This window comes from Nelumbo nucifera, chromosome 3 (assembly GCF_055504915.1).
Source record: "Nelumbo nucifera cultivar China Antique chromosome 3, China Antique-T2T, whole genome shotgun sequence".
NCBI lineage: Eukaryota > Viridiplantae > Streptophyta > Magnoliopsida > Proteales > Nelumbonaceae > Nelumbo > Nelumbo nucifera.
Window position 1 is genome coordinate 75334204 of NC_142651.1, and position 12467 is coordinate 75346670.

At 36.0% G+C, this 12467-nt stretch overlaps 1 protein-coding gene across 1 annotated transcript in view; it reads right to left on the reverse strand.

Moving 5' to 3' along the window:
- Positions 1–5355: 5355 nt before the first annotated feature.
- Positions 5356–12467, reverse strand: part of LOC104588348 (F-box protein SKIP19) — a 28552-nt gene continuing 21440 nt past the window's right edge. Inside the window, exon 2 of the mRNA XM_088901854.1 lies at positions 5356–8572. Within this exon, the coding sequence (XP_088757980.1) occupies positions 6088–6936 (849 nt within the window). The 5' untranslated portion in view covers positions 6937–8572 and the 3' untranslated portion in view covers positions 5356–6087. The remainder of the gene's footprint in view (positions 8573–12467) is intronic.

Here is a 12467-nt window from a genome sequence, read left to right on the forward strand (position 1 = left end):
GGCCTTACAATATAGTTGACTACTAGTGACAGTCAAAACATGAAATTTCTTAATTATGTGATACAATTGACTACCTCAAAATACATAGTTGACTACCTATGACAGCCAAAGCATGAAATGCCTAATTGTGTCACAGACACAGTTGGTTAACCCAAAATGCATAGTAGACTACTTGTGGAAGTTGAAATATAGAAATGCCCAGATTGAGTGGAGTAGTTGACCACCTAAAAATTTTATAGCCAATTAACTCTAACAAACCAAATTAGAACCAGTGATTGAAATATCAATATGATATATTCAAATATAGGGGTGTATTGTATTGGTATCGATATTGGACGATATTGAATACACTACGATTGGCATTGTATCATGCCAGTCGTGCATATTGAACGCAAGTTTAACTCATTAGAAATTTAGTACTTAGTGTCTTAAGCTATTAAACCACCCTTTAATTTGTGATAATAAGCGAAAGAAAATAAATTTTATTATCTTTATTGTAAACATGCAATCTAAAGAATTAACATATGTTTATGTTCAATAATTTCAACTTAAAATCTACAATTTTATATTTATATTAAAAATTGATTTTCTACTCTCAATAAATTTATACAAATAAAAATATTAATAATAGAATAATTATTTACATGAATATATATATATATATTAAAATTTTAATATACCTTTATAAATTATTAATTGATATTTTAATTTACACTAGATAATAACATATTCATTATTTATAAAAAATAAAAAACTTGTTTACAAAATATTCAATCATATAATATTATATTGAATCCATCAAATACACTAATTTAAATTTATATCAAAAATGATTTCTTATTTTAGAAAATTTATTGAAATAAAAATATTAATAATGGAATAATTATTTTAGTAATTAAAATTATGAATTAGCATACGATAGGTATTTTAAATATTTTAATATATAGATATGAAATATTTTAAGTTAAGATTATATATCTTATAAATTATCAATTGATATTTTAATTTACATTTTATTGTTTATCAAACATTTCAAAACTTAATATTTAGTTGACTTATTTTGTTAATGTTGAAAAGTAAAAATAGTAAAATAGAATATAATTGATATAGTAATTAAAACGGATAAGTAGACTGCACTCCACCTCAAAATTCTGAATTCTACTATAGACCTACAACAATTCAAAGTTTCAAACACCTCCACTTGAACACCAATGCTTGCCTATGTATTGGCATCGATTCCGAGCTGGCACCTACCCCAACTATATGGTGGAGCTAAGATTTGTGGGGGTGGACTAAATGGTAAAAAACCCTAATTAAAATATAATAATTGCATTAAATAGAATATAACATAATAATGGGTTTTTGCATGTGTTAATTTGTAAAGATCAATATAATGGAATACATAGATATCATACGATTAAATCATACATTTCTTATATATTTATACTTTATTTGTGACTATTTTGACCTTAAAGTTAGTGTAATTTATGTATTTACAAAATTTGCATGTATTTTCTTAGTTTAACCATATGCTTCCACATCTTTCATCCATATTCATGTGTTTCTAAAGCGTATCCGTATCCAAATTATTTAATAAAATACCCTATACTGATACTTTAATCCTTAATTAGAACGAGTTTCAAACGACTAAATAAGAAGACTCAATCGACAAAGGGAGAAAAAAAATTCCTCCCGTTGTCTAGTAGATGACTACCAAAATATTGTAGTCGACTACTTTGATATAATTTGATTGTTTGAAATTTTAAATGGCCATTGCTATGTTTGGTAAACCTTCTATCATATTGGAGATGTTCTAAATCATCACCAAGTATAGTAAGAGACCTCCAATGACTATAAAACGATCACTTGCTTTCCGAACCTCCGTAAATAGATGCCCCTAGCTGCGTTCAGATTCAGTGCATTTGGACTCGAAGGGATTTTTTCTTTGAGTCCATCGATATTTTGACACGCCATTCAGTATTTAATTGACCATCACTTACAACCGATTGAAAACTTATTACTAATAAAAATATTTTTAAATAAAAATTGATAAGTTAAGCTAATGCTGAGAGAAAATTCCAATGCCCTCGTTTTCAAACAAAAACAGAGGTTAAGATGCCTATCATGGTGGAAAATAGTGACCAATATAGGCTAAGTAATCAGGATTAACACTGCTGGTACATATGAGGTCATAGAGGATGATGTGGTAGTGTCGAGAAAAATAGGGTAGTATGCACTGCCAAGCTGATTGATCAGTGCCAAAGCCGTAGGCGAGGACAAAGATCTTGTCGCCGGTACCGGCGACCCTGACATTGAGGGCTTCTAGGAGAGTGATTTTGTTGAACAGGACCCTCTATGGCTACGATTCTACGAGAAGCACTCCAGAGTTGGCCTCTTCTTCTTCTTCCCCATCTCCCTCTCTACGGCACTCCTCTTCCGAGTTATTCTTCTTCCCCTCTTCTCTTCCTTCCTCTACGGCGGAAGAAACAATTAGGGTTTAATCCCCTTCCGTCACGACCAGTTACAGTTAGGGAGCCTATGTACAAGGCTTTGCCTCTCTCTCTCTCCCCCCAAAGAAGACAACGAAGAGAAGTCTCTCTCTTTGGTGAATGATTTCTCCAATTTATTGGATGAAAGAATATTAATTGATCGAGGGAGGGTTTTGCATGATCTACCGATTCTGCTTATCAAAAAGGAGAGAAACCCTTCTCCTTTCAACAAAGATTGCCCGCTAGAGTGAAAGAAGAAGAGTTCTCGCTTCTTTCTTATTTAATCCCTCTTCGATTTTTTTTTTTTTTTTGTTTAATGGTACAGAGTTATGGAAGAGGGAATTCATCGTGCCAACCGGTTCCCCTTCTCTTACTTTTGATGTGTCATTAAATGGTTGGAATCGAAGGGATTTCCCTTCGAGTCCAAACGCACCAAATCCGAACTGCCCCTAGCTTGATTAAAAAAACCAAGCAAAAAGAAACAAAAAAAAAAAAAACTGGGCTATTAGTGTACATAATATGTAGTTGTTTTTGTAAAGTTAGTAAGAGTCTTTGGCTTTGTTTGGTGATTGAGTGGTTTGAGAAATAAGTACTTATTGCATAAGTATGTATTTTTAAGTATTTATTGTTGTTTGACAATCGTTTTCCCAAACTACTATTTATTTTAAGTACTTATTGGGATGAGGATGTTTGGTGAACCATTTCTCCAATAAGTACTTAATTTAGTAGAAATGACATTTTTAACCCCTATTTCACACGCTCATACAAATATTGGTTTTTGCATATTATATTGTTTATTTCAAAGGAACTTGCCACATCACTACTTCGAGATAGATATGGATCCACATGTAATGCACGTATAGTGCCACTTGGGCCCAAACATGGCTCTAATACAACAACAACAATGATGATGATTGTTAACACCAATACACTATTAATAATGATAATGATATTAATCATGATTGTTAACACCAACACCAACACACTATAATAATAATAATAATAATAATAATAATAATAATAATAATAATAATGATAATTATATTAATCATGATTGTTAACACCAAAACACTATTAATTATTTTTATGCAATAAGTAGCAATATAAAAATTACAAATTGCATATTATTCCAAAAAATAAAAAATATGCATTATGCAAGAAGCAAAAATATGGAAAAACACCACAAGTCTATTCGGCTAATGATATTACCCAATTTATTATGCAAGAAGAATTAAAAAATATATATATCACCAATTATTAAAATTAATATTAAAAAAAAGCAAAACAAAATGTAGAATATGCAAACACATAACAAAAAAAAATCAGTAATTACATATTATTGGTGTAATATTCAACAAAATCCAACAAAAGTTCTATTTATTCATATAGATCATTATACACCAAAACACACATATAACATTGAATCATTATTCGATCAATATCCTTGAAAAATAAAAAAAGTTGGTTTTCACCAAAATATACAAAAAATAATAAATAACACAAAAAACGACCAAATACTTGCAATTAGGAAGCCTTACCTCTAGTCGCCAGCTATTTTCCGGTGGGTTTTCCATTTAAAAAACTAGATTTGGAAAAAAACGCAAAGAACAAGGTCATGCGTTCAAAAATGTCAAAAAAATACATATAGAAGGAGTTTGGATGCAAGAGAAACCAAAGAAACTAGAAAATGAGCCACCCACCGGTCGCTTTTTAGTCATTTGAGAAGTCGCTGGTTGCCCCTCTCTTTGAACCCACTGCTACAATGCTCGACTTGGACGAATGGAGAAGACAGAGGGTTTTCTCCTTTCATTGGGGCAATTTGGGCACTTATGAAATTTTTTTAGCGACTGTTTCGTCCCAAATGTTGCTTATTTTTTAAGTACTTATTTTTGAGACAAGCACTTATTCCTAACTTATTTTCCAAACAAGAATTAAGTGCTTATTTTCTACTTATTATGTGATCCCATTACTTATTTTAAGTGAAATCAAACAATGCTTTTGTCTTCTTTAAAGAGATCTCTAAGCTTCAATAGTTTTTAAAGGTAAGTAAATCTGAAAACTCATAGAGTTCATATAGTCTCACCCATCTATTGTGAGAATCTCTTCTTTGAACCGAGCATCTCAAGTTATACTCTCGTAATTGAGTAATTTTGTGTTGTAATTTGTTTTATCTACCTACTGAGAGGCTTTGAGTCCTGTTGAAGAACTGCAATAGAAAGTAAATGAACTTCAAAGCAACTTTGGTTTCATGTTTTTCCACATCATAGATTTATCTTCACTTTAGATTATAGTCTTTTTAAAAGCAAATTTTATGAACGCTCAAAATATTTCTTTTCTCTCAATTATGTTTTCCACAACCCAAATTTCAAAAGAAAAACTTATCCAAATGGAACCCTACTTATCCAAATCAAAATAATCTAATGGTAATGCTTGGGATTCTATTAGTAATTTTTTGGGACTTAACTTCTATTATGTGATCATAGTTCTTATATATATATATATATATATATATATATATATATTGTTCTAAACCCCAACCTATACTACAATATCCCCCTTGAATTGTGATTAGGGGTGGCAACAAGCCGAGCTTTTGACAAGCTACTCGAGCTTGGCTCGGTTTCAACCGAGTTTGAGCCCAATTCAGTGGCTTGATTATTAAACGAGGCTTGAGCTCGGCTCGTGAGACTCGCGAGCCGGTATATATATATATTATAATTATTAATTACTATAATTCTTAATTTTTTAAATATAAAATAATTTATATATATATATATATATTTTATTTTTATAATAAAATATTTATAAAATATATAATAAAGTATTTTTATAAAATATAAAACGAGCCGAGCCAAGCTAAGCTCGAGCTTATGAACTTTTGACTCGAGCCAAGCTCGAGCTCAAGGTTCTAGCTCGAACTGAGCTTGAGCTCAAGCTCGAGCCTTGTAGAATAGTCTCGAGCCGAGCTCGAGCCTAGTACTATTTGGCTCGGCTCGACTTGACTCAAATCCACCCCTAATTGTGATAGATTCTTCCACTTGTCAATATTTCTAACTATAGAAACTCGTAAGAATTTTTGAGGGTGGATGGATCAATAAAACCCCATTTTTTTGTAAATTTAGTGTAGGTTTTAGGGATATTCTAGAAGTCACCTAAGATGTGAAAGAATTAAAAAAAAAAAAAAGTTTCAAGTTACGACTAAATTTTTCATGCATCAAAAGCTCGCATGAACTTGATGGACCCACCTGAGCTCCACATAGGCCCAATTCCAGCCCAATTATGTTAAATTTTAGCTCAGTTTGGGTTTATTAGTCGGGCTATACCATGGGATTATTCCAGTCTTGACCCTTGGGCCCAAGCCTTGGGATTGCGCCATGACCTTAAACCAAGCCGAACAACCCAAATTGCATCCCTAGGGGTAGAGATGTAAATTAGTCGGGCTAAATGGTAAACCCTCCTCGATCCCACCCAGATCAGCCTTATTGAGTGTCAAATTGTGTTGGGTTGAGGTGGACAGTCAAGCACCTAGGGGTGGCAGATGGATGGATAGGGTTGTGTTGGAATTTGGATGTGGGTTGAATACTAACCTATGCATTGGTCACCCACACCCAGTGGTAATCACAACTTCGTTACAGATAGAGCTCCAGTTCTGAATCTGTATAAGGCTTCCATCCACAACCACCGTGTTGAAGCTTAGCTCCTGGTCGCCTACGTCAAGAACAGCCTTCGCTTCTGCAAACAGAAATAAACTAGCTTCGTTCTTAAAGTCTATTTCCTTAGCTACTGCAGTCAGTACCTTCTGCCAATCATTTACACTCCTATCAACCATTAACACCATTCGTTTTCTCCATTTATTCGTTCCATCACCCATCAAAAAATTCTCCGATGTACAGAGGAACAGGCAACCACCATCAGGAAGTGTAGGACCTTGCACCTCTACACTCCCACTTGTTCCACTCACACCCACCTCCTCCTGAACCTTTTGGCCCTGATCTTTGGATTTCTGGCCAACTGCCTTCTCACCTTCCGTCTTCTTCCTTTCCTCAGCTACAAGAAAAGACTGCAACTCCTCCACAAAGACCAGCCACCCTTTCTGCATCTTACCTTCCGGCAAACATACCATTTGTTTTCCACTTATGCCAAATAGCTCAGTCACGGCAATGAACCACCCCTTATAATTCCTCCTCAATTCAATTACAAAGGTCTTACCTGGAACTGACATAGAGCTTTTCCAGCCTTCCTCCTTACACGAGTTAGCACCATCCACAAAGCCCTTCACCCATACAACAACCTCCTCCGGTACCAGTATTGCCGCCTTATTGTTCTCTCTGATTTTCAGAACACACCTTCCTTTGGTCCATTCCTCTTCCAGCTTGAAAGACTTGGCTTCAATCGTCACCTCAGACCGCCATCTTCCAGTTACTCTGAAACCCTTCTCAGCAGCCATCTTCAATCAATCCTCTTCTCCATATGATTATCTATTTTGGAAAGACTCCTATAACTTAAAATTCCATGTTTACACAACAAACTCAAGAAATCCAGAATATTAGTCAACTTCAAACTGTATTTTAATCTTTATAGTTCTTGTGATCCTACAATACTAATTATTATGGTCTGTTTGGTTGGAAATGGAATTGGATTCAGAATCAAAATCGGAATGGTCTACTCTTCCTACCTGTCTGGTTCATATAGGAATCGTAATTGGAAATTGGAATCAGAATTAACTGGAATGGATTCTATTTTCACAAGGGAGGGGGAGGGGATGACCATTCCCTCAAATGGGGGAAACCATTCCAGCAGGAATGGAAATGGGATTCCAATTCTGCTCAATTAGCTTCCCAAGCTGTCCCACTATATACATACAATGTTCACAACCATGCTGCCATTAAAAGTTCATAAAGAAATTAATTGGTGACAAAGGGACTTTTGGTGGAGAGGAATCGACGAACATCACTCTCTTCATACAATTGCATGGCAAAATGTCGTCTCCCAAACTCAAGAGGTCTTAGTTTTCGAGATTCCTCATGGTGAACAAGGACATTTTTGTTAAACAAAGTCAGGTGCGTTCTAACTGTTCAAATTCATTATGGGTACAAGTGATGAAGACAAAATCTTTCCCAAAATACATCCCATTCATTACACGCCTAACAAATAGAAGCTCCCTTTGGTGGAAAAAGGTATATACTATCTTGTAGGATCTCAAAACAGATTTAATTTGGATGCAAAGAGACGGATGAATATTTTATGCATTGGACAATCCTTGGATTTCAAGTGCAGCTATAAACTACTTTCAAGGCTCTCAGAATACTAGGTCATCATTTTTGAAAGTTTCTAATCTTCTACTGTCAGATGGCACTTGGAATAGATATCTCCTCCAGCAATTATTCTCCTCAAAAGTAAATCAACTAATTTTACCAATTGTACCAAACAATGAACTCTTAGTAGATTCATTAGTATGGAAGAGGCACCCAGGGTACATTCATAGTAATTAGTAAGGTCTACCTATTTAACTAGAAACCATCTTCTTCCACCCATTTTAATTGGTCCAAGGTTTGGAAGACCAAAATTCCATACAGGTACCAGGTTTTTACTCGGAAGATAGTATTGGACAGAATCCAACAAGAGACAGGCTTAGTAAATAAATAAACCTGGCTCAATGTCAATGTGTTATTTGTGGCCTTGTAAAATAAACAATGCATCAGCTATTTTTTCCACTGCTCTTTTGCAAGATGCATTTGGTTATCTTCTAGACGGGTATCAATGCTGACAAAATACATAATTAACCATTCCATCAAATCCTCTCCACTTGAATTACCGATAATATCATCTCAGTTCTCTTCATCAGAGCAAACAATATCTTTTGAGAATTCAATTTCTGCTTTATCATATATGGCAACTCATAATAAGATCCATTAAAACATAGAACCAAATCCTAAACAAATAGTAGATTATAGCTTAGTAGCAGTTGTGTGACAATCTCTCACATTACAGGCAACAATGCTTTACACGTTCTGGACTCCAATCAAACCTTTTTGTTGTTTACAGAGATCCTTTGATCCAGCTACAGGTTCAGCAGGAATGGGCTACACCAATCCAACATCCCATGTCAAGAATAATAGTCTCATTTGGAAGTACTAGATGTCAAGTAGTCAACAGCTATGATTCAGACATCAAGGCAATTAGAGTTTTTTTTCTGATGCAGAATGGCTCATCTCAAAACTCAATGCCAGGTTTTGGATAAATCATGGATAGACAGAATACATTGGCATCATATAGTAGAAATACTACACTTTTTGATGTAATATCATTTGTATATGTACCCAGAACTTGTAGAGAGACTGGGCCGAATGGGCCCTAGCCCATTAGTGTCTTTCTTATTAGTTCTTTCATGTTATGTTTTCTTATTGGGCCTTCTCTTTATGGGCCTTTAGTTTTTTTTATGTTTTTCTAAGTTTAGTGCTGATGTGTACGCCTACTTAAGGGCCTCCTTGTAATTTATGTAACTTAAGTATGTTTTATAAAAGATAAGAGTAGGGGAAAGAGGAGACATTCGAACTCATTTTTTTCTACTTTGTTCTCCAATCTTCCTCCTTCTACTTGCTGCCTCCTTCTTCTTCTCTGATTTCTTTTACTTTATTCTGAAATATTCTACTGATTTTATTAGTTTTGAATCACATCTTGGTATCAGAGCAGGTCTCTCTTCCCTTTCCTTTTTTTTCTTTTTTTCCCATACATCTTTTTTCTAATCAAAAGGTGTATGGAGAGATAAATTGCTGATTATTCAGAGATCTTGTTTGCCTAGTTGGTAGAGGGTTTGGAGAGTCCAAATCTGGTCGAAGATTGCCAAGAAAGTGGGACTGCAATTTTTTTCCCAAAACCCTAGCCGACTAGAGAATTTCCAGTTATGGGTTGAAGAGGCTGTTTGGGTGTGGCACTCAAGGCTTGGAGGGTTCCTTTTTATCTCCAAAAGTGGGCGGCTGCAGTTGGAAGTCGTTTAGATAGCTCTGGTTTGAGCGGCTACCTCTTCTCTCTTTCTCCCCGGAGGCCAGGTACGGTGGAACTCTAGTTTTGGGGCTTTTGAGTGCTTGACTGACCTTAGTTAGGTCTATAAAGGTTAAAAACATTGTTTTTTGTTTTTCGTTTGATTGATGTAGCAATCTGAAAGTGAGGTGAAGTAGATCCCGGTGTCGGGAGTTGGTCCCGTAGATTCTTTGTTTACAGGAATGACTACAATTAAACTTGATGGAACAAATTACCTTGCGTGGGCACAATCCATTAAAATCCATATCTGTAGTAGAGGTAAACTACGGTTTCTAACAGGTAGTAAGGCGATGCCGAATGAGTCTGACCCTACATATGAGAAATGGATGCAAGATAACTATACAGTTATTGGGTGGTTGGTAAATTCTGTGCAGCCCACATATAAGTCAACACTATCTGTGGATGAATTCATCTAAGGAGATTTGGGATAGTGCGACAGAGACATTCTCAGAAATTAAATGTTGCAAGGGCCTACAAATTAAAGAGTGATGTGAAGAATTTAAGACAGAGGGAGAAGAGTGTGGTTGTCTATTATTCGATGTTGAAGTCACTATGGCAGGAGTTGGATGTTATGGAAACATTTGCATGGGAAAGCACCAAAGATGCAAAATTTTTAAGGAAATTTGTGGAAAGAAACGAGGTGTTTGAATTCCTTACAGGACTCAATCCTGAATTTGATATTACAAGGCAGAATATCTTGGCCAAGGATGATGTGTCACTTGCACAGGCATACTCTATGGTGAGAAGTGAAGAGTGCAGGTGACAGGTACAGCTACAGACCCCACCTCCTCCAGAACATTTTGCACATGCTGGAATAAAACCAAAGGGGTTGAATGAGAAAAAGGAAGTGATATGTGAATACTGCAAGAAGCTGAAACATACTAAGGATTCTTGTTGGAAGCTTCATCCAGATCTTCTTCCTGAGAGGTTCCGGAACAACAACAACTCTAAGAAGGGTGATCAGTCTGGAAAACCCAAGAATGCAAATGTTGCCACAGTGTCTGAATGTGAAGAAAAATTTGCTATGGAACAGTTGGCAGTAGTGAAGGCAGAATTTGAGATATGGGAAATTGATAAATCACTTGGAGTTTACTGTTGCATCTTCCTCCTCAAGCACCACCTCTACATTTGCTTTTGCCCATTCAGGTATTCATGCTTCTACAAATCATGCTACGGTCTCAAGTAATCGTAGAATTCCTTGGATTACAGATTCTAGTGCATCAAACCATATGACTAGCCTACCCAACCTCTTTTGCTCATACTAGCTCCTCTCGGGTAGAGAGAAGATTTCTCTTGCCGATGAGTCTCTTGCTCTGATATCTGGCAAGGGGAATATTAAAGCCTTTGATTCACTTGTTTTATCCTATGCCCTTCATGTTCCCAAACTTAGCACTAACCTTTTATCTATTAGTAGTTTAGTCAAATCATTGAACTACAGCACAACTTTCTTTCCTACTTATTGTGTTTTTCAAGACCTGAAGTCTCAAAGGACGATTGGGAGTGGCCATGAGGCGAATGGGATATACTTGCTGGATGTCTCTGATCAAAGTCTTGGATTACCTAGTGGAGTTACTTTAGAGTCTGTTTTATCAGAGTCAGTTAATAGAGTCATGATATGTCATTTCAGATTTGGTCATTTGTCTTTTTCAACTTTGAGTCATTTGTTTCTAGAAATGTTTTAGGGAATATCCCTATCGAGTCTTCATTGTGAGTCATGTGAACTTGCTAACCATTGTAGACAATTTTTTTCAGTGAGTAATAAAAGATATGTTTCTCCATTCCATATTGCGCACTCTGATGTGTAGGGGCCATATAATTTACTTGCTATGGGAGGCTACAAATATTTCATTCTTTTCATTGATGATTTCTCTCATTACACATGGATTTACCTTCTGATATCCCGGGATGAAGTACCAAATATTATACAAAAGTTTCATGAACTTATTCTTGCCCAGTTTAACACTCGGATCAAAATATTCCGATCTGATAATGCAAAGGAATATTTTGAGAAGAGTCTCTCCTCCTACTTTGATACCTTTGGAGTTATTCATCAGAGCTCTTGTTCCTACACTCCTCAACAAAATAGAGTGGCGGAAAGGAAAAATAGACATGTGGTTGAAGTTGCGAGGAGCCTTCTTTTTGCTTCCCATGTTCTTGTTAAATTTTGGGGTGACACTGTTCTTACAGCTACATACTTGATAAACCGAATGCCTTCTCGGGTTCTAGGATTTAAAACTCCCTTTATCTTGCTTTTTCCAAATGAAGATCTATTTTCTCTTCCTCTCCGAGTGTTTGGGTGCACTTGCTATGTCCATGTTCACAGTCATCAAAGACATAAGTTTGAGCCTAAAGCACACAAGTGTCTTTTTGGGATATGCCTCCACACAGAAAGGGTACTGCTGTTTTGATCCAGTTTGTGGCACTCACTTTGCTTCTAGAGATGTCACATTTGTAGAGTCAATCCCTTTCTTTGGTACTTCTCTTGAGGGGGAGCATTCAGACGAGTTGTTTGCATTGTCACCATCTATTCTTCTTCCAATTCCCATTGAACCTTCCATAGAGTCTACTCTAGTTGAGTCATCTATCCCTACTCCCCCTCCTCCTACTCATCCCCCTTCTTTTCTTTCCCATCCTATTATCCAGAGGTGGTACCAGAGAAAAAGACTCAGAGACATGCAAATTGTTTCCACGCCTTCAGATGTGCCTCTTGCTCCTCCCATCACTACTGAGATAACAGGTCCGCCCTCTTCTACCACATCGGATACCTTCCCTGACCTTGATCTCCCTATTGCCCTTCGCAAAGGCAAACGAAAATGCACAACTCGTTGTATTTCCAAACACCTGTCCTACAGCCTCCTTTCCCCTTCCTACTATTCCTTCCTTGCCTTTGTTTCCACACATGTAACTCCCTAGTATGTCCTAGATGCCTTGTCCAAA